This window comes from Beta vulgaris, chromosome 9 (assembly GCF_026745355.1).
Source record: "Beta vulgaris subsp. vulgaris cultivar EL10 chromosome 9, EL10.2, whole genome shotgun sequence".
NCBI lineage: Eukaryota > Viridiplantae > Streptophyta > Magnoliopsida > Caryophyllales > Amaranthaceae > Beta > Beta vulgaris.
This window is the reverse complement of record NC_079210.1, coordinates 49633316-49656262: the sequence shown is the minus strand read 5'-3', so window position 1 is coordinate 49656262 and position 22947 is coordinate 49633316. Positions and strand designations below refer to the sequence as shown.

The 22947-nt window shown below is 35.3% G+C and overlaps 3 protein-coding genes across 3 annotated transcripts; 1 reads left to right on the top strand and 2 right to left on the bottom strand.

Annotated features, from left to right (window-relative positions):
* Positions 1-2149: 2149 nt before the first annotated feature.
* Positions 2150-9505, top strand: LOC104904475 (sister chromatid cohesion 1 protein 3). Its single transcript, XM_010692729.4, has 14 exons — positions 2150-2509; positions 3398-3662; positions 3765-3811; positions 3890-3942; positions 4169-4227; positions 4332-4675; positions 4758-4890; positions 4995-5134; positions 5226-5665; positions 7301-7340; positions 7458-7503; positions 7588-7723; positions 8236-8383; positions 9258-9505. Exons 1-13 carry the CDS (start codon positions 2386-2388, stop codon positions 8332-8334), a joined length of 1926 nt encoding a protein of 641 aa, XP_010691031.1. The 5' UTR covers positions 2150-2385; the 3' UTR covers positions 8335-8383; positions 9258-9505.
* A 205-nt stretch (positions 9506-9710) lies between these two features.
* LOC104904474 (probable carboxylesterase 2) lies at positions 9711-10947 on the bottom strand. Its single transcript, XM_010692728.4, has one exon. It carries the CDS (start codon positions 10832-10834, stop codon positions 9851-9853), a length of 984 nt encoding a protein of 327 aa, XP_010691030.1. The 5' UTR covers positions 10835-10947; the 3' UTR covers positions 9711-9850.
* Positions 10948-20655: 9708 nt separating this feature from the next.
* LOC104904472 (2-hydroxyisoflavanone dehydratase) lies at positions 20656-22025 on the bottom strand. The gene has a single exon (XM_010692727.3). It carries the CDS (start codon positions 21622-21624, stop codon positions 20656-20658), a length of 969 nt encoding a protein of 322 aa, XP_010691029.1. The 5' UTR covers positions 21625-22025.
* Positions 22026-22947: the final 922 nt, after the last annotated feature.

Genomic DNA, 22947 nt, shown 5'->3' with positions numbered 1-22947 from the left:
TACAACTTCAAACAATAATTATAATACCCTATTATCAGTTGCTTTATCAACGCTATAAGTCATATTATTTCGGGTAACCGTGTGAAGCCATAGTGCATGTAACACGTACTTGCACGAATTAGTAATGATTTCATACTTACTACACATTATTCATTGAAGTGTAAATGATGGACGCACTAGTCATTAATCCTTCAACCAATGATATGATTTTGGGTCATAAACTAACTTAGTTTTGGATAGCATTTACTTAGTTAAAAGTCCATTGAGAGTTTTTAACTTTTGACTCACTTTTAGGGCTTTTTTCACATGAAACTTAAATTAATAAGGATTTTGAGATTAAATTTATTAGTTTCACAACTTTCACTCACTAACTCTTACGGAGTAATAATTTTACTTAATTAATTTTAGGTCTCAATCACCTAATAATAAGGTATTGTATATAGATTTTTTATTTTATATGAGGTCTTGGATAAGACAGTCCACTTCTTACAAAGACAATATGTCTAAAAATTTACTAAAAAAGCCATCATAATTTATTTATGAAGAAAGATGGGCCTTTACATAGGCATTATCAAAAGAAATTAGGAAAACTTTCCTAAAACTTAAGAGCACACCCCTAAAATTAGATTTAGGAAAATCTGCAATCTTTTCTAAACGTATCATATATCACACGACCAACAAAGAAAAATGAGGAAATCTCACCACATTGCCATGAAAGTAAGCTAAAATCCAAATAATATATATATGATATTATTTCCTAAATTGTAAACAACTCAATAACAACTAGTAAATGACTCGGACTCAAAGGAAACTGAATTCATAGAGAATATTATCAACTCTTTCCCAAATTAACCATGTTACTTCAATTTAATTAATTAACTTAACTAGCACTAAAAATTAAAAGATATATTTATGGTTATATTCGAAACCTTCACTTTAAGAGTAAAGTGAAATCATACAATGACTCTAAGAAAGTGGGTAAAATAGTTGATGCATATCAACCAATGTCCATCTTACATAACAAGCTTCAACAGCCAATTAAATGAAAAAATGGTTGTTAGTATATGAAAGATAGATTGTAAAGTTCAACATTTCCCACGTGTTGGACAAAATAACAATATTTTCATGTTCCGCTTGCAAATAACATGTGTTTGACCTTCTACAATTCTCGTAATATAAAAAAAAAATTGTGATATATGAATAACGCATATCACAGTGACACTTTTGTTATTTTTCAAAAATTTTACAGATAAAACCCTCAAAATAAGTGTTACAATATAGTAGTTTCTTAAGAAATTACACACAATCACTTATAACACATTGTTATCCACATATCAATGTTATTAAAATCAAGGCAAACCTTTTATTTTCTTTTGACAACTCTAAGTGCTTGTTCTATTCGGCATAAAACAGCTGAACTGAATTGAACTGAACTGTATAGTGACATGTAAGAGTAAAAGTATTGTTTAGAGCTGAAATGAACTGAGAATAAGTTGGGGAGAACAGACCCTAATTCTTCTTTGATATTACAACTCCGTTATAAAATAAATAAAACACTTATCATTTTAAGTCGTTTCGAAATAAATAAAACATTACTATATTCGATACTTACTTATCTCTATATCTGTATTCTCCTAAATCCTCAAAGCAAAACCTAATATCTATACTAATATATTAAAAGGCGTTCCTAAGAACGTATATGTGCCACGTGTCACCCTCCCTCATCCAATAACATTATATCCACGTCTTTCTCATATAGTAAAAAAAAAAAGAATTGTTTACGTAAAGATTTGAACCCATAACCTCAAGTATGAAAGTAAGAAATCCAACCATTACTGCACCATACCATTATTGATTTTGTAATCAAAAATTAATGATGACATATGAATGGAAAACATTTGAAATACATATAATGAATAAGATGACTTTTTAAAATGAGTATGAGAATACTTATTTAACTACTAATAAATTGTAGCAAAGAGAAAATTCGGGGCATCGCCCGGACCTAAATATTAGTTTCATTTAAAACAAAACGAAAAAAGTTCTTTTCAATTTAACTATTTTAGTGAGGGAACAAACAACCCTATTTGGTGCTCATGTGTTGGAATGAGAAAAGTTCCACTTCGTAATAAACAAAGAAAAACGCGCGGGAAATGAAAATTCTCAAGCACTCTTTCCCTCCTCCTACAACTAAATAAAGAAACAAATAACAAAACAAAAACTAACCAAAGATTATAGAACAACACTCTCTTCCTCCATTCCCACACTCACACAGACACACTCTCTCTCTCTCTTCAACTTCCCTCTGTAAAAACCCTACATCACCTTCTGAGCCCGACAAAAAGCCCGGTTTTCAGTCGAACAAACAAAAACAATAACACTAAAATGTTTTATTCCCATACTTTTCTGGCCCGAAAAGGCCCGTTGGGTACTGTTTGGTGTGCTGCTCATCTTCAACACAAACTCAAGAAATCTCATTATGCTTCCACTAATATCCCCTCCACTGTTGGTTAGTTTTTCTTTTTTTAACTTTTTTATTTATTTTAACTTTAAACGTTATTAACTCACTTTTCGATATTTTGTTAAAAAGAAAAATATAATCTTTAATAAACTAATCTTTTTAATGAAATTTGCTTCATTTTTATTGTGCAATGTTGAATTAAATTGCTGATATAAGGCAGCGTTTCGATTTGGGAAATTGTAGAATCTTCAAAAAAAAGTTGTAATTGATTTGAATTGTTGTTCTTTAAATTGTGGGGAAGTTTTTTTTTTTTTTTGTAGAGTTATTTTTTAGTCCAAGATATGATCTTTGTCTAATTCTTGAACATTTAGACAGTTATTATATAGTTAATTTTTAAAGGGCTGGCGAAATTTATAGGATTTGATGGTTTATTTGATATTTTTGGGTATCATGTTCTTGATTGTGTGGTGTGAGTAGGATTCAAGTGTTTGATTCGGCTATTTTGTGAAAAATTTCGATGAATTTTGCCTGAAATGAAAAGTCGAAATTTCGAGATACTTGTGGTAAAATGAAGAGTTCGAGTAACATATGCCCCATATCCAAATTTTATTAGTATTAACAATGTTAGTTGCTCTTTGTTTAATTCTTGAACATTTAGACAGTTATTCAATAGTCAATTTTAAAAGGGCTGGCGAAATTATAGTATTCTATGGTTTGTTTTGGTTTTTTGTGTCATGTTGTTGATTGTCTGGAGTGAGTAAGGTTCAAGTGTTTGATTCGGCTATTTTATGTAAATATTCAATGTTTCGGCCTGAAATGAAACTGAAGTTATGAGATAATTGTGGTAAAATGAAGAGTTCGAGTAATATAGGCCCCACATTCAATTTTTTTTTTTTTTTGTAGTAACAATGTTAATTGCTCTCAATTGCTGTGCAGAGCGAATTATCTTTCCAGAAGTACCAATTGCTTTGAGAATGTCTGGACATCTATTGTTGGGTGTTGTTCGGATATATTCGAAACAAGTTGATTACCTTCACCATGACTGCAATGTTCTTTTCGTGAGTTTGAGGAATGCCTTCCGTCATGTTAATGTCAATTTGCCTGAAAATGCTACTCAGGCTCAATTCAATGCGATCACCTTGCCAGAGACTTATGCACTTGATGCTTTAGACATTGATGACGACTTGTCCGTTATCAATGAGTGAGTTTGCTAGTATCTTGTTTTCTGGTTCATTTGTTTGTGCATTTGATTTTCAATGTATCATTTCTAAATGAAAATTGGTTTATGATTTTTCATTCACAGGTCCCAAGATGACCACCTTAGGAGTCTAGAGGAAATAACACTCAAAGGTTGCTTGTTGTGTTGTAGTGGTTTGTCATATTCATTATGATTGTTCAATGTGCTGATGTTTTCTGAATGTTTTACAGATCAATATCATCCTGCTGAGAGCGAGCTTTATGTCAGGATTACATTCGATGATGTAATGTGTTACTTTTCTCTTCTTGTACATGAAATTCCAAGTCTATAACAATGATGTGTTATTTTTGCATCTCATAGCCTCAATAAACTCAGAGATGGCCATATGTTATCTCCTGAAATCGTCAAAACACTCTTGTGATATGCATATCTAATATCATGGTCATAGACCTGGTTATTGCTGCTGCTTGTTTGTGGTTATTAACTTGGTTTTATTATAATCTTTGCAGGATATCATTCCAGACTCAACGCAATCTGAGCAAGTGCAGGGTGATCCGATGCAGATAGAGTATGCTTCTTTCTGATGTCAAAACTTGGTTATGGTACATAGGAGTCTATATTTTGCTTATTGTGCAACTAGTTCCAACACTTGTTATCCCCTCATGATTGCAGTGATCCTCCTGAAATATCTGTTCCTCTTAGTCCTCCTATGCAAATTGATGATCGCAACCAAAATGATGGGAATGGGAGGTCTGAAGGTGAAGACCTTCCGCCATATGAGGTCATGCGTGATAATGATGACAATGATGTCCAGTTGCACAGCCCAATCCTACGGCCACCTGATGGAAATGTTGATCCTAAACCAAACATATCTCCTCCAAAAGACACGACTGAGAAGGGAATTGATACGCTGCTGTTATTAGATACATCTACGCAAGAGATTTCGCATCAATCCTTGCAGCATGAAGGGCCTTCATCTCCTACTACTGAAGCTTATGGGGTTTCTGGTTCTTTTGGTGAGCACATTCATCTTTAAAAAAGATTTTGCGGAGAGATGCATGATCACACAAGACTGAAAATTCTCTTTTCATTTTACAGTTAATGTATCACCGACAGAGCTGTTACTCCGTCCAACTCCTTCTGCTGAGAAGCCTCAGCCTCAGCCTCAGCCTCAACAGAGAAAAAGAAAGAGAACGCAGAACTTTGATGAGTCTCTGGTTTTGACCAATGCGTATGAGATTTTACCTGTTCCATACTTCCATTAAGCTACCTTTTCTCGCCCCATTGACTTGGAGTTGGATTCGTATGATTCTTATGAGTTTGTTTGTATTGCAGGGTTTTGAAAAATATGCTCGACAATTGTTCTGATTTAGTGAAGAAAAAAAAGAAGTTGCCTTGTTCTGCCTTAGAATTATGGAGGTTTAAGGAGAAGATTAAGAAGAATGAAGAGGTTTTCTCAGAGCCCCTGATATCTGGTTAGAAGGCCCTTAAATAGCGTTAATATAATATGCTTATTTTCCTCTGGCTTAAGAATATGTGATAATAAGACTAATTGTTATGCTGTAGGGATGTGTGCCAATCTCCAAAATCTTTCAAGAGAGGACTTTATTTCTTCAAACCCAAAATTGCTTGTGACAGAAGCAGCTCAATTGGAGTCTAGGGGTGCAGAATCTAGTGCACCTGCTCCTAATGCTGGTGAGGAAACTGAGCGTCTCCGATCAGCAGATCATGACATTGGACACAACTTTGAGCAAATGTTTCCTGCTTCCACACCAATATCGTCTCCAAAGTCCCTTGGAAATGCAGAGACTTCCACATCCCCTAGAATTCCAAGTTCAGTTTCAGAGCCTAGGTTTGGAACTACTGATACCCAATCAGATATGGGTATGTTTACCCGCTCCACAGGGTTTGAGATGGAAACACCAATTATGGATTTTGGGGAGAGGACTGAGGAGTTAAGTACTGCTCTATCAGACATCCCGGAATGGAGAAATACTATGGAAGATGTAAGTTTTCTGAACTATTTACTTCTGCATCGATGAAGGTTCTAGAATGAGGAAAAAGGAAATGAAAAGAGCCACAGTTGTACATGGAAGCAGAAAGAGTTGTACTGTTTTCTTGTGGGGGGGGGGGTTTGAGGGGTATAAAGTTAGAGCATAAGGGAATATGAGGGCATACTATTACCCATAATGAACTGGGCCATTTGTGCCTTCCAGGAAGAGCTACTAGCGCACCAGTATAGAACACCGTCAAGCATCACATAACTACTTGACAAAAACAAACACCTGAAACAGGGATTAGTAGCTAGGTACACATGCTTTCATACCTCCATCACATGCTTAACCAAATGGTATATTGCACTCTCTGGGCATGGGACAAGTGCCTAGTCCCCTATTACAAGTAGCCACTACTAACCTCTTATGAGATTCATCTGTCATCTGTATTTTGACTTCTCCATCCGTGATACCAGAAAATACAGCCTTTTCTTCCTGATTTTCTATCAAACTTATAGGCCTAGCAAAAAAGATAGCCAAACTCCTTATCATCTCTTCTAACTCACGGTCAATATTTTCTCACCACTTGTTCATAAACAATTTCATCAGCAAACAAGCTACACCACAACACTTCATGTTGTATGGACATTGTCAACTCATCCATAATCACCGACAAAAGGAATTGACACAGATCCTTAGTGTAATCTCTGATACTCCTACACCTGTTCTAAGACCTGCTCTTCCATATCCTTAATGAGAGCATCTCGTGTCTGAAAAACATCTCGAGATAAATTCAAGAGATAAATTTTTAAGGCAACATAGTTACGGTGAGAAGAGTATCCATCCATCACCCTGTCACAGTTTGAAAGGCACTCTGTGTAGAAGATGAATGACAATGGGAAAGAGGGGCTCCTTTTTTGAACCCTTTCTTCTCATTGAAGTTGCTCACCATATTATTGATAACCATCAAGAAATAAGAAAGTGCAGATATGCTGCATCATGCATCCCATGAATATGGGAGGGATACTGTATGCAATTCAAAATCCTTGGCATATCCCCATTTTGATGTAATCACGTTACATTAATGAACTTTCATGGCACACCTGAAAGAGAGATGTTTCTTTTCGTAGTGCTTTAGGATGCTCCATCAATTCTTTATCTATGCAAAATAGTTCTCCTCTCAAAAAATGCTCTATAAGTACAATATTTTTTTCAGATGGGAGCCACTGTCCCATGATACCTCAGTGCTTACTAGCCTTATTGTGGTCTCATAAGTTGTAACACTGACTTCATACACTAGTCCCACTGACACAAGACTGCCAAATTCTAGTAAGATTGTCAATGCTATACTTGTAGTGTTCTCTTAGATTCAACTTCCATATTCCATTTCTATATCTGCAAGGCAGCGTTGGAATTATATCTATGGTTATCGAAGATGGATATGAGTGCTCACATTTTCAAATGATCTTTACTTCTATACTTGTCCATGAACCTTATTAATTTTCAAAAGATTTTTACCAAAACACATGTAAATGAAGTGTCTCATTGTTGGTTGATTCACTTAGGAAGCTACTGAGCTGCATTTTGCTCTATACTATCGAGTTTGTTGCCTATTATGCTGAGATGCCTACCATTTTTTGTTTGTAGGAGCTCTCTTTTTTGGAACAAGATAACAACAGCCCCTCTGGTAAGCTGCATGTACCACTATATCAGTGATTGCTCATGTTTAGCTAGTTATAGGCATTTAGTACACGATATAGATTCGTTGATAAATGATAATAATAACATCAGTTTGCTGTACCAGATTCTCAAGGGACTCGTACAGGAGATACCATGTCTACAAGGACAAGGTTAGCCCTTTCTTAAACATTTTTGTGTTCATCCACATTTTAGGATCAACAATGGGAGATTTAATCTGTGATTTCGGGTTGCAGGGCAGTGGCTCAGTATCTGAAAGATCATTCTCCTCTATCCAAGTTTCCAGATGGTCCTTCTGAAGAAATCAATTTGAGTGCCATCTTGGAAGGAAGGCGAAGGAAGTTATGTGCACGGATGTTTTATGAAACTTTGGTAAGTCTTTACAATGTTTTTCTTTTGAGGTCTGTGTGGTAATGGGGGGAAGATTAATTATAAGCTTCATGTAATCTCAGAAACTGTTTTATTAACCTTTCAACTTTTTAAGCTACCTATAGTTTTTCCTTCCCCTAGTTGTATCAGTTGTCTAAACCCTTGAGATGGACTGTGAAGGGTGGAAAAGTTTGGTTTAATAACAATGACAAGGAATAGCATGTTTCTGTTATCAAACCTATATTATTCAGACACGGATTGAGTGTCTACTCGGGTATGGGTGTATACCGACTTGGCTATTTTGTAGAAAAAGTCAAGTTTTTAGTTTAAAAATGAAGTATCCAAGTAAAATGTCGTGTTGGACACGACACGACACTCCGTTTTTGAGGTAGATGAAGGTGTTACTAACACTGTATCAAACCACACAATTCGTTTTTGTGAACATTTAGGAAATCAACTTAAGACTTATTCTAATTATGATCCATTCTTCATTTGATGATTTCTGCCAACTACAGGTTTTGAAAGATCGTGGATTGATTGACATTCAACAGGCTGAACCATATGGGGACATTACTTTGAAGTTGACTTCTAGTCTTTCAATGGCCAACATCTGAGGCTGCATTCAGATGGATAGGTCTTTATGCCAATTTTCTAATTATACAGGTATGGAGTTACTAATTTTAATTGGACTTTATTAGAGATTGTAGGGAGATTATGGAGTAGCCATTTATGCATGGAAGTTTAAAATAGTTAAATATGTCACCAAAGGCGAAGCTAGGAATCAAAAGTTAACTGGGCCAATAATATTTAGGCCAAAATTATGAATTATCAAAATATTTTTGGACGGGAATTTCGAGGGAAAGGAAGAGAAGGGAACGGGTGAGAAACGATTTCTTTTGTTTGGATAACGTGGGGAAAAGGAAGGGAATTGGAAGGATCCGTTTTCCCTTTTCTCTTAATAAAACAAATCTTTCCAATTCTTGAAAGATTTGGAAGGAAAAAGCAAGCTCACTCTTCCTTTTCTCTCCTTCCTTGTCCTTCTTTTCTCTCCACCATTGCTATTCCAAACATAGTGTTAACAATTAACCAATTAAACTATCAACATTTAGCAAACAGTTTTCAAAAGAAAAAATCAAATTACATTACAATGCTAATATATTTGACAAAAAAAATTAAAATATAAAGTGACTTCATTATTGATATTAGGGAATTGAATTTTAAACAATAGGGAGAAAACATACATTATCTTTTATCTATCCGACTATCCCACTTTACCACCAAAATAAGAGCATTTTTATGTTACAACCGTACTCTAACAGATAGTAGTATAACTTAAAAGCCTATTGGGGGTAATTCTAACATATATGGGCCGCAACGATGGGCCATAGGGGCATGGCCCATGCTAGCACATGCTCAGATTACTCTAATTCTGGTTGTTTTTTGTCACTTGCATCTACCAACAGTGAACACAATTGAATACTACTTGAATGCAAGACTACTACCCAGATTAATGATGTGTGTTCTCTAAATTATGCAGTTGAAGTGTATAGCAGCTCGAGTACAGACTTATGTTCAGTCATAAATAGGGGGCTTGTCCGCGTGGTGCACATTATTTTTTATACCATGACATGATGCTAAATTATAGCACCACTCTTTATTGTTTTAGGTGATGATCTTGCCTTGTAATCTTTTGTTTAATTAGGTCTCTTTTTGTAGTACTACCATATCAGATGGAAGTTATTGTAAATTATAGAAGTAATATTAGTACCACCCCATTTTTGCATACTTGACTCCTGCCCTATTGCAGTTTTAGTACTATCGCCTATCAGATACCAAATGGTTAAGGTTGAGGTAATGTGAACGATAGGTTACATGTTCGAATCTCCCCTTTGTACTTTGTACTGCCATTGACGAAAGCAACACAAGCCAACATTGATCAGAAGAGAATATGAGTGAAACATCATAAGCAAATATAATAAGTCAACCATCATAGAAGAAGTACCTTAATTATGAAGATGAAAGTAGAGGTAATACATTTGGAAAAACTTGAGCTAACTTTAGACAACATAAGCACAATAAATTAGAAATCATTACTCAATTACTACTACTAAGTACTCACTATTCCATCAACTAAGCTGAGTTGAGGAAAGCAACAACCTGGTTCATGAAAGGGACTACGTTGGCTGAGGCCGGATTGAGCAAGTGGAAGACATGATTCTCCTCTAGGGTCTCAACAACTTCAACACTTGCCTTACAGTTGCCCTTAACCAATGCCTCCTTGTAGTGTAAACCCCTGTCCCTGAGCATATCCTGCTCTGCCACACAAATCATCACCTTCTCCCCAGCCAAATCCCCCAACTCAGTGTCCATAGCCGGGTTTATCAGGGGATCATCCGCGCCACTTGTCCCAGGACAGACAAATTCCCACAGTCTCTCTGCCATTCCTCCTCCTGGAAGATTGGCAATCTTGTTAGCCTCAGATCCAATCCTTTCTATACCCCAGAAATATGGGTGCACCAGAAGAATGCCTCTCAATTTCAGATTCATCATTTCTTTTCCTTTTCCTACTCGTTTCGCCATGTGATGGGATATGTTAGCACCTGCACTGTCTCCTGCAAAGAATACTCTAGACAGATCAGCATAGTCTCTGATCCACTGATGTCCCTGCCCATCATCAACCCACTTAACACCCGCCCACGAATCCTCGTACGCAGCTGGTAGAGGGTGTTCTGGGGCTAATCTATAGTCCACAGACACCACTATCACATTGGCCTTACAGGCTAATGTGTTGAGGTAGTTGTGGTATGTAGGTGATGCTGCTGTTTCCACACAGAAGGCTCCTCCGTGAAAGTAAATCACTACAGGAAGCCTCTTTGATCCCTGCAGGGTATCTTTAGGCTTGTATAGGCGCACCCATACTCCGCCTTCGTCTTTTGGGGATATCACTACGTCCTCAGACTCCACCCCTGTGGCCGCATCTGTCGATGCGGCCACAGTTTGGGTGCCAAGAAACCTCTGTATTGTTCCATCTTTGTAGATCACCATAAAGGGGGGAAAGTTAGTAGCTACATCTTCTAACTTTACACTAGCTATTGCTTTCATTGCTTCTTCCATTTTGATCTATACCTCTCTTTTTCTGTTGCAGAATAAATCTTCTCTAGACTCCTATTTTGTAGTACCTCTGTAGACTGTAGCACAAGTAAACTTCTATGGTTTATGGTTTCTGTTGTGAAAACAGTGGAATGACCAATTCCACTGTTGAGCACAATGAATTCCACTGCCATGCATTCAATGCATGGTAGGTTTTTCTCGCCGTATTTGTTGATTTATGCAAATACACAGTAAGTTTTGTGCCTATAAATACCGATGTAAGAAATCAGTTCTTCACATCAATGCAATATACAATACTCTCTGATATATTTGCATAACTTCTCTCTCTATTTCTCACAACACGTTATCAGCACGAGTGTTCTACCGGAAATTTTTTAAGGTATCTTTAAAATTTTTACATCCATTTTGTTTTTAAGTTTAAATTTTTTTTCCAAGCCCAACCCTTTTACACTCCCGAACATGGACCAACAAAAAGTAACGGGATTAACATTGTTTTACACAATGTCTCTGTCTCGGGTATTATTTTTGGATAGAGCAAACAATGTGCCATTCACTACCAACCCAGCGAGGGGAACTGTAATACAGCCCCGACCCAGTAACCGTAACAACGGTACAAATACTCATACCAGAGAAAACCCACAAACCCCTGTTCCCAACACCAATAATAACCCTCCTATACAACCAGCTGAAAATCAACCTCCACCCAGTAATAAAAGAGATAGAGATGAACAGGAAGAAACTAGTAGTAAACGTCACCATACTACTAACGCAGAAAACAAATAATTTTAACGCCACCTTCATGGAGGGCAAGGACATTTTATTTACGTTATTTTATTTTATCTGCTCTTAAACCGCCTATATGGACAGGTTAATTTTTTTATTCCGCCTATATGGACGGCCTAGTGAAGTGATAGCATTATTATGTCTTATATGTGCAATAATGTCGTATGTATGCAGGGAACAAGCATTCAGAACATTATTATATATTATTGTCTCTAATCTTCTACTTTTTTTGCATTTATAGTTACATATATTATATTACCAATTTACTAGCATGCTCTAATATATATTTGTCAATATTAGAATTTTATTGCGTTGTATATTTTTTAACTGTATATGAACTGCACAGTTAGGGATAACCCTCTATAAAAGCGGATTACCATCCCCATTTTCACCACATATCCCTTATCTTCTTCCGATTTTTTTTCTCTAAACCCACAAATTTTTTTCTTTCTTCCTCAACCTTCCGGCCACCATGTTTAACACCGACGACAACCGTCCTCCACCCTCATCTTCCTCTTTTGAAGAGGATTTTAGGAAAATAAAACTCTACTTATTTCTTATAGCCGGTTTCTTTTTCCTCCTCATGGCATTAATGATATATCTCCTAATACATAAATAGGAGACAAAAAAAAAAATTTCCCCCGGAAGAATGGCGAAAAATGCACATGAATATCAATTTTTTTTGTCTTTAAGTGCATTTTAGGAAGTTTTTTTGTTTATTACTTGTTGTATTTTGTTCTATTTTTGGTATTTTCTTGTTTTTTGCTTCATTTTGTTGTAGTTTAGCTTTGTTATTTTTTTTGTACTTTTATTTGTTTTTTATTTTTTTTTTTTTATTATTTATCTATAATAATAATGATATAAATCAGGGGGAGATAATATATATATGTGATTTATCATCATTACTAATTTCAAATATTTACCTATTTGTAGTCAAAAGAATGGGAGATCTAGTGAAAAGACAATTTAACATACTAGATCTATCTGGGCAAAAGTTTTTAGAATGGACGGTGGACGCCCAAATGAATTTAAAGGCCCAAGGACTGGAACATACAATTAAAGATGTGACAACCCAACAAGGGGATGCAACTACAACAGCCGCATCAGTTAAAATTGCGACTGTACAAGAAAAGGCAAAAGCCTTAGTCCTCCTAAGACATCATTTACATGAAAGTTTAAAAAGTGAATATCTACTTGTGGATGATCCAAAAGAACTATGGGATAGCCTAAATGAAAGATATGGGCATCACAAAAATGTGCTTCTCCCAAAGGCACATTATGACTGGACCAATCTGAGGTTCCAGGATTTTAAAACGGTCAGTGATTACAATTCAACATTGTTTAGAATTGTATCATTGTTAAGATATTGTGATCATCCCATCACAGAAGAGCAAATGATAAACAAAACGCTCTCCACTTTCCACGCCTCTAATATCATATTGGCAGAACAATACAGGTTCAGAGCTTTCAAAAAGTACTCTGAGCTAATCTCAGTACTACTTGTGGCTGAACAAAATAATGATCTTTTGCTGAAAAATCATAATCTTAGACCTACGGGGTCTTCAGCCACTCATGAGATAAATGCAATAGAAAGCTCTAATCCACCAGAAGCAAATGCTATACATAGTGGTGGACGCGGTAATTACAACGGTCGTGGGAGAGGACGTGGTAATTACCGTGGCCGAGGGCGTGGACGTGGAAGAGGCCGATTTTCCCCAAGAAATAATAATTTTAAACATTCTGATAAAAATTGGGGACAATCATCTGGAAATCAAGGCAGACGTCCTATAAAGGAAATGATACTTGCCATAGATGTGGCATGACGGGCACTGGGGCCGCACATGTCGTACTGCCAAACATTTGGTAGATCTATATCAAGCTTCAATAAAAAACAAAGGAAAAAATGCTGAAGCAAACTTTGTTAATGAAGCCACTACATCCATGCCCAGCCTTGATGTTTCAGATTTTTTTATGGATGATGCTGAAGTTGAAAATAAGTTTGTTTAGATCACAATCGATTAATGTGCTTAGTTTATTTCAACTGCTTCAATATCCACTTTCATGTATTTGTTCCTTTATTATTAATAAAAATACGTATTTTTCTTATACTAATCATCGTATTTATTATTTATGAAGATATGAATTCATCAGAAGTTGGAACTAAAGAACAATGTCTCCTGGACAGTGGGACAACACACACCATATTGAAAAATAAAGAGTATTTTTCAAAACTTACAATATTCCAAGCAAATGTTAGTACAATTTCTGGGACAGCCAAGCTAATTGAAGGCTCTGGAAAAGCTTGCATTATATTTCCAAATGGGACAAAATTGATAATTAATGACGCATTATATTCGAGTAAATCTCGAAGGAACCTCATAAGTTTCAAAGATGTACGTCAGAATGGTTACCATTTGGAAACAATGACGGTGAACAAAGAGGAATTCATATGCCTAACGGCAGAGAAAAACGGCAAGAAATACATCTATGAAAAATTGCCAGCAATTTCCTCGGGACTATATCGCATAGATATACGTCCGATTGAAATTAATATGATATCTAACCAGAAGTTAGATAATAGAAAATCATTTACTCTATGGCATGACCGATTAGGCCATCCTGGCACAGGAATGATGCATAGAATCATTGAAAACTCAAATGGACACTCTATAAAGAATGTCAAAATTCCTCGGTCAAATGAATTAACATGCTCTGCATGCTCACTTGGCAAATTGATAATCAGCCATCTATAAATAAGATTGCCACTGAATCTCCAATGTTTTTAGAAAGAATTCAAGGAGATATTTGTGGGCCTATTCATCCTGCATGTGGACCATTTCGTTATTTCATGGTATTAATTGATGCCTCTACTCGATGGTCACATGTGAGCCTTCTGTCAAGCAGAAATGTTGCATTTGCAAAACTTTTGGCTCAAATAATTCGATTAAGAACTCAATTCCCAGATCATACAATAAAGAAAATAAGATTAGACAATGCTGGGGAATTTACATCCCAAACATTTAATGACTATTGCATGTCTATTGGGATTATTGTTGAGCACCCTGTACCTCATGTACATACACAAAATGGTCTTGCTGAATCATTAATCAAAAGACTACAATTAATTGCAAGACCATTAATAATGAGGTCAAAATTGCCATCTACTACTTGGGGTCATGCTATATTACATGCGGCAACATTGATAAGATTAAGGCCGACAGCCTATCACAAATTCTCACCATTACAATTAGTATCTGGTCGAGAACCGAATATCTCACATTTGAGAATTTTTGGGTGCGCTGTACATGTACCTATTGCTCCCCCCAACGTACTAAAATGGGTCCACAAAGAAGGATGGGAATATATGTTGGATTTGAATCTCCATCAATTATCAAATATTTAGAGCCAACAACTGGTGATCTATTTACGGCTCGATTTGCCGACTGTCATTTTAATGAGTCGGTATTCCCATCCTTAGGGGGAGAGAAAGTGGACCCACAAAATATAAAATCGGAAATTACATGGAACGCATCGCAAATGTCGTTTCTGGACCCGAGAACAAATTCATGTGAACAAGAAGTCAAGAAAATTGTTCATCTGCAAAGTATTGCAAACCAATTGCCAGATGCATTCACAGATTCTAAGAAAGTGACAAAGTCACATGTACCTGCTGCGAATGCTCCGGAACGGATTGAAATTCCTAATGACAATAAGGCAATTGAAAATGAGTCAATAGCACGTCGAAAACGTGGCAGACCACCCGGTTCTAAAGATTTAAAACCGAGAAAAATGAAAAGGCAAGGGGAGACAACGAACGAAATTAATATAAATCTCCCAACAGAGCATGATGAAAACAAAAATGAAGAGAAACGTGTTCCAGAAGAAAAGGAACATGAAAGCTAGACAACAATGAAACTTCAATTAATTATGTTTCTACAAAGAGACAATGGAATCGAAAAGATGTTGTCTTGAATGAAATTTTTGCTTACTCGATAGCGGTTGAAATGACATACGATGAAAATGATGTAGAGCCAAATACAGTTGATGAATGTCGCCGTAGAAAAGATTGGCCAAAATGGAAAGAGGCAATTCAAGCAGAATTGAGATCACTTGAAAAACGTGAAGTATTCGGTCAAATAACCCAAATACCAAAAGGTGTAAAACCAGTTGGGTACAAATGGGTATTCGTGAGAAAACGAAATGAGAAAAATGAGGTTACTAGATATAAGGCAAGATTAGTAGCCCAAGGCTTCTCGCAAATGCCAGGGATTGATTATGATGAGACATATTCTCCAGTAGTCGATGCAACTACACTAAGATTTCTGGTAAGTTTATCAGTTTCGAAAGGATTGCAAATGAGATTGATGGATGTAGTGACCGCATATTTGTATGGCTCACTTGACACAGATATTTATATGAAAGTTCCTGAAGGACTAAAACTACCAGAAAATTGCATGCCCAAAGAGATGTTCTCAATAAAATTGAGAAAATCACTCTATGGGTTAAAACAATCTGGAAGAATGTGGTATAATCGTCTTAGTGAATACCTATTGAAAGAAGGATTCAAAAATAATCAAATCAGTCCCTGTGTTTTCATTAAGCGATCTAAATCAGGATTCGCGATCATTGCTGTATATGTCGATGATTTGAACATTATCGGAACTCCTAGAGAACTTGAACGACTGCAAAATACTTGATGAAAGAATTTGAGATGAAAGATCTCGGGAAGACAAAATTTTGCCTTGGCCTGCAAATGGAACATCTAAGAAATGGGATTTTTGTCCATCAATCAAACTATACAAAAAATCCTGAAACGTTTTTTCATGGACAAAGCCCACCCAATAAGTTCTCCAATGGTAGTGCGTTCCCTGAATGAGAAAGATGATCCATTCAGACCACGAGAAGAGAACGAGGAGATTCTTGGTCCTGAAGTACCATATCTAAGTGCAATTGGGCTTTAATGTACTTGGCTAACAATACTCGACCTGACATAGCTTTTTCAGTAAACTTGTTAGCTAGATACAGCAATGCACCAACCAAGAGACATTGGAATGGAGTCAGACACTTATTACGTTATCTTCGAGGAACACAAGATCTCGGATTATTCTATCAGTCAAGACCCAATGCGTCACTCATTGGATATGCAGATGCTGGCTACCTCTCAGACCCACAAAAGGCTAAGTCTCAATCCGGATATGTATTCACTTATGGAGGTACTGCAATATCTTGGAAATCAAAAGCAGACTTTGACGGCCACATCATCAAATCATGCAGAATTAATTGCTCTTTATGAAGCTGGAAGGGAATGTGTATGGCTAAGGTCAATGATCAAGAATATCCAAGAAGAATGCGGATGGAAACAATAACAACAAATCCAACTATCATCTACGAAGACAATACTGCATGCATCACCCAAGTAAGCGAAGGGTACATCAAAGGAGACAGAACTAAACATTTATCACCAAAGCTCTTCTTCACTCATGACCTCCAAAAGGAAGGGACGATCAACATTCGACAAATCCAATCATGTGAGAATCTTGCAGATTTATTCACCAAATCCCTTCCGGCGAAGAAATTTGAAGAATTAGTCCGAAAAATTGGAATGCGTCATCTTCATGATATATGCTAGATTCAGGGGGAGTATTATATGCCTGCACTCTTTTTCCCTTCGATCAGGTTTTTATCCCACTGGGTTTTTCCTGACAAGGTTTTTAATGAGGCAGTTAATTTTAAGCATATAAGGATATATTATAGTTATACTCCTTTCCCTAGTTATGGATTTTTCCCACAGGATTTTCCTAACAGCATTCTAAATAGGACAACATCTGTTATGAGTTATCAGTGGACATTCAAGGGGAGTGTTGTGAAAACAGTGGAATGACCAATTCCACTGTTGAGCACAATGAATTCCACTGCCATGCATTCAATGCATGGTAGGTTTTTCTCGCCGTATTTGTTGATTTATGCAAATACACAGTAAGTTTTGTGCCTATAAATACCGATGTAAGAAATCAGTTCTTCACATCAATGCAATATACAATACTCTCTGATATATTTGCATAACTTCTCTCTCTATTTCTCACAACAGTTTCCTCTTTTTTACGTATTAAGTGGAGCCTTTTTTGTAGCGCAAGAAATGGGCCTAATAAGGATAAATCAGATTAAATTAATCAAAAGATAAAAGGTGAAATCAAATATCAGAATATCAGATCCCATGAAAGAATTTAGATACGTTTCTGTTGAGAATTACGAGTTATATCTAGCAAAAATTATTAAAGTTGATTGAATATCATGTATGTTATTATTATGATAATATAAGTCTAGTAGTAGGAGATAGAAGTCGGAGATATTCCTTTTGATTCAAAATATAGTTTTTGTTTCTATTTTGGAAGTCAAACTTTATAAAATTTGACCAGATATTCTCACTAATATATATAAATTACGTTTTGATGTAGGGTCTTGTTAGATTCGCGGCAATGTGTACATTTATAATATCAACTTTTTATATTTTTTTTACTAATACAAAGTAGAAGATATCGTAGGTTAAATGTACGTCTTGAATACTATGTAATAAGAAATATGAACTATATTTTGAAACAGATGAGTCTAATTGGATATATTTTAGGCGTTTAGACGTGATTGCTTAATAAGGTTTCTTAATTTTACACTATAAATATGTAATTAATTAATGAGAAAAGGCGTATCGAGATTGGTATTGGTACCAAGTAAGTGTTGGCCTAGTGGTGATGGGGACTGGCTTTGGTAGGACGGACCCTTGTTCGAATATTCCCGCAACACCCTTGGGGCTTGGGAGAGGAATGAAACCTAACCACCCCGAACTTGGCCTCGATCCGAATGTAAACCGAAGGGTGAATCGGGTGCAAATAATAATAAAAAAAGATTGGTATTGGTTGCACAACATAAAATGTGTCAATTTCGGCCTTTCGGGCACCTACCAGGCTACCACTAAAAAAGCCACGAGTATCATCCATACGTTTCTTTCCTAATCTTGTTGATAGTACTATCGTTTTCCCACCAATACTACCTAACTTTGTCAATTAGTGAAAAGTATTGAATATCATCTCGAAAATACAAATGTTGTAAACCACTAGGCACTAACAATCACATTTCTTAACGAATAGTAGGTTTTCAAACCAGAGTAGATTCCTAGATACAATAATATTCACATAACCTTATTAGGATTTTTTTAAAAAATTCCGATTTATTGATCATGCCATCATGGTGTGAATCATGATTGTATATGAGGCTTTCAGGGAAGCGGTAGGTGGAGTAGAGATTGTTTCAATCAACTTCTGTTTTTTTTTTTTTTTAAAAAAAAATGGTTGATCATGTGAAGTACTAGAATATTTAATTACATCAACTGATAAACAGTAAATATAAGGGTTATAAGTCAGTTTTAGAATATTCTCAATACATGATTAGAAATGTTAAATTATAAGGTAATAATGTAATATTTACACCTTGATTTTTGAAAAAACATTATTATATCTAAAGTAAAAACAAAAAATTTCTGTGCAATTTGTATAGGTCTAAAAGCTAGTGTACATATTATTTTCATAACCGTTCTAACACCTTATCGCAATTGTATATTTGCAAAAACTAAGTAACTGATGATAGTTTGATGGTGTTGGCATAACATTCGTTCCTATAGGTTCTAAGATCCAGTTAGACTACTAAAATGATTTATATGACCTTAGTTTTTTTTAACATTAATCATGGCAATCTTAAATGCAAAATACAATTATGATGGATGTACAAAACAAGCATGGTGAAAAGTACACGAAAGTAAGTTTGGATAAAAACAAACAAAATTGCAGATACATAATGAGTTTAGTACTTACCAGGCATGCTGGATGTATGTACGATACCAAGGACCTTTAGGTTTAATGGTATGGCTTCCTATCTCCTAGACCAAGGTTCAAATCTTGGTAGAAGCAAAATTTCAATATTGTTGGGGGTTGGGGGGAGAAGGGGGGAGAAGGGGGGGGGGATGGGATTGTTGGGCCTATGGGTGAGTGACCCTGTGCGAGGGCAACTCAGAGGATATTCATCGTACCACGGGTTCCCGCAAAGGGGCCAAAAAAGAAAATGTTGGATGTATGAAACAAAATAGTAATAGTGGGACCATCCCAAACGTGGAAGTGTTCAAAACTTCAAACTAATGTGGGATAAAGATGAAAGGAAATTGTTCAAACTATTATAGGATGGAGAGATATTTTGATTTAGCATAATGGATGTACATATAACAATATTTTAGGATGAATACTGTAATAATATGGGCTAAACACAAATATCGGATGTATATAAAGTAAACATATAAAGAGTCAATTTAGTCATTTCACAGATTTGAAGAGAGACTATATCTCTTGTTCGACAACAAACCATTCGACATTTAACTTTTTCATAATTTAAATGTTTTCCTCACATTTTTTTTAATCCATATGAGCCACGAAGGCGGTATAAAGTACAAAGAAGGGGAGGGGGATTAAGCAACTTTGCTTATGTCGTGAAGATTGACTTGCCATCTTCCTCATTTCTTTAGTATTTCTCTTAGCATTAGGTTTGTACACATAAATATTGATGAATGAGAACATTCTTAATCAAGGAGAATCGCATAATCTGACAAATAGCTATGACATTTTGGTTAATAGTTACAGTTTTGCATTTTCTCAACTTTTTTCGTTACTCTCAAAGAGATTCCTTATTGAATTGGATTGATTGACATTCAGCATATCTGCAAGATGTACTAATCTATTAAAAAAAAAATTCTCACCAAGAAAACAAAAGAATAGATATCAAAAATTAAAATTTTTATGTGGTGTTACAAAGTAGTACAAAATTACCAAGGATATCTTGGCATAGTGATTAATATTGAGGTGCTGTGAACAATAGGTCACAGGTTCGAATTCCCCTCCTCTTCTTTGTACTTTGTACCGCCTTCGTGGCTCATATGAATAAAAAAACAAAGTAGTACAAAAGACTTGATTGAATTTTGTTACAAATTTTTGGTACTAAGAATCCTATTTTATGAAAGAGGCCAACTTTGCCATGAAATGCTCAATATTTGGGGAAGTAGCATCTAGCACATGAAAGCAATGGCCTTCACCTAATGTCTCCACAATTTCAACCTTTCCTTCCCACATTGTTTCCAAGTTTTCAGCATAAGTTATTCCTCTATCCTTAAACTTATCATATTCAGCCACACAAACTAACACCTTTTCACATGCCAACTTACACAATCTTGGATCCACACCCGGGTTCATCCTAGGGTCGTCATCGCATCCGCTACTGGTCGGGTCCAAATATTTTATTAACTTCTCGGGTTCTTTCGACCCGAAATACGGGTGAATAGCTAGTAATCCTACAAAATTCAATCCCTCCAAAGGTTCTACACTAGCTCTAATTGCAACATCATGAGCTATAGTAGCTCCAGTACTATCTCCACCTAAAAAAACCCTATCAAAATCCACATACTCATTCAACCATGGATCCGGCCCATTACCATTTACATGAGATGCTATCCATTTAAAAGCGGCCCAACAATCATCATATGCAATGGGTAATGGGCTCTCTGGGGCCAGCCTGTACTCTACTGAAAAGGCCATCACTTGGGCCATAGAAACTAAATTATTCAAATATTGTTTTGTAATTGGGCCAAAGGCTGACCCAGTACAAAAACCTCCACCATGAAAATGAACAAGTAATGGTATACCATTTTTCTTTGGGCTATTATCATCGTTGTTGGGCCTATTTTCAATCTTGGGTAGGAACATTCGGCCCGATATTTCTGGATCCGTTGATATTACAATATCTTTGGACTGGACTCCTGTAATTGGGTCATTACCCGGTTTTTCACGTGATGTGAGGATGTACCTTTCAATACGACCATCTTTATATACTCTTAAAAAAGGTAAAAAATCATGAAGAATTTCATCTGAATTTGATGATTCTTTAGTTAATTCTATATTATTATCATCATTGCTCGTCATTTTTTCACCTTTTACAAACTTTTTTGAAAAAATAAAATTTTGGTGTTGTTTAATGTAAGAGATTTTTGTTTGGGTTGAAAGTTATCTATATATATACATTGAAATATTGAATCTTTCTATTACACCAATATTCTCTCTAGACCATTCATAATTTTTTTTTTGATGGTTAAGGAGAGATAAGTTAATGGTTAATTTAGTTTCTTTTCTCTCCTATCTCTTTACTACCATTGTTTTTCTAATCACTATTCTTGGATTTTTTTTTTGTTAGGATTAATAAACTAATGTTAGGCATGTTACTTAAATCTATTTGTGGCCAATTAATCTGGTAAAAAACTTATATGAATCTGGCGCATATTAATTTAGTGCAGAATTATATGGACTTAATGCTAGTACATGTGATTTATGAGAAAAAGGGTCACTATGTTACAAAATGATAGACATAAAAGAGGAGTAACTATAAATTATAAAGGGTGACTATGTGAGAAAAAAGATTACTATGTTATAGAGTATAATATTTTCATTATAATAAATTAATGTAAGAAATGATGACGGTATAGATAAAAAAAATTGTCATTATGTTAGAAAACAGTAAAATAGTGTAACATTAGATTATAAAATGATTATATGGAAAAAAGATTACTATTTCAACATAGGTGGCTTTGATCCATGCAAGACCGACTCATTAATTTTAGCTCTTTGCAAGGATTAGCAACAATCAACAAATTACTCCATTTTTACTTCTATTATTAATCTAACACTCTTTTTTCCTTGAAAAAATTGACAAGAATAATTCAGACTATCACAATTCAATCCTATTTATATATTCAATCATATTACAAAATTGAGTCTCTGTTTATATACTACACCTTTGTTCTCTATTTTTTAATCTACATAGTATTTTTTTAGTCTTTCATGTTTAGCAATGTTAATTTTGATTGTTAATTTTTTAATTATCAATAAATAAAAACTATATAAAGTTAATATTTTGAAAATATCTATTGAGACAAATTTAATTAGACGTTTCATGACTATCTTTAAGTTTATCACACGTTGATTTGAAAATACATTCTTAAAAGCTCTTTTATCCCCCTCCTTCATATATTCAGGACAATTAATTTAGAAAATGAACCATCCATTTATTTTAAAAAATAGAGGAAATTGAGAAGATTCCAACTCATAAGTATTAGTCGTTGTCAAGTAAGTTCTAGAACTCTCACTTTATGAAAAAAAATGAGGCGTAAATTAGCATCCAACATATATTGTCAATTTGTCACTAAGCCTAAAATAAAAATTAGCACATGCAAGTGTGAATGAAAAATCTAT

Excerpts from the sequence above, each read along its gene's own strand:
- LOC104904475 (XM_010692729.4), top strand. The coding sequence starts at position 2,386 with ATGTTTTATTCCCATACTTTTCTGGCCCGAAAAGGCCCGTTGGGTACT. Across the intron at positions 5,666-7,300 it reads GGAGAAATACTATGGAAGAT|GAGCTCTCTTTTTTGGAACA; the intron begins GTAAGTTTTCTG and ends TTTTGTTTGTAG. Across the intron at positions 7,724-8,235 it reads GGATGTTTTATGAAACTTTG|GTTTTGAAAGATCGTGGATT; the intron begins GTAAGTCTTTAC and ends TGCCAACTACAG.
- LOC104904474 (XM_010692728.4), bottom strand. The coding sequence starts at position 10,834 with ATGGAAGAAGCAATGAAAGCAATAGCTAGTGTAAAGTTAGAAGATGTA.
- LOC104904472 (XM_010692727.3), bottom strand. The coding sequence starts at position 21,624 with ATGACGAGCAATGATGATAATAATATAGAATTAACTAAAGAATCATCA.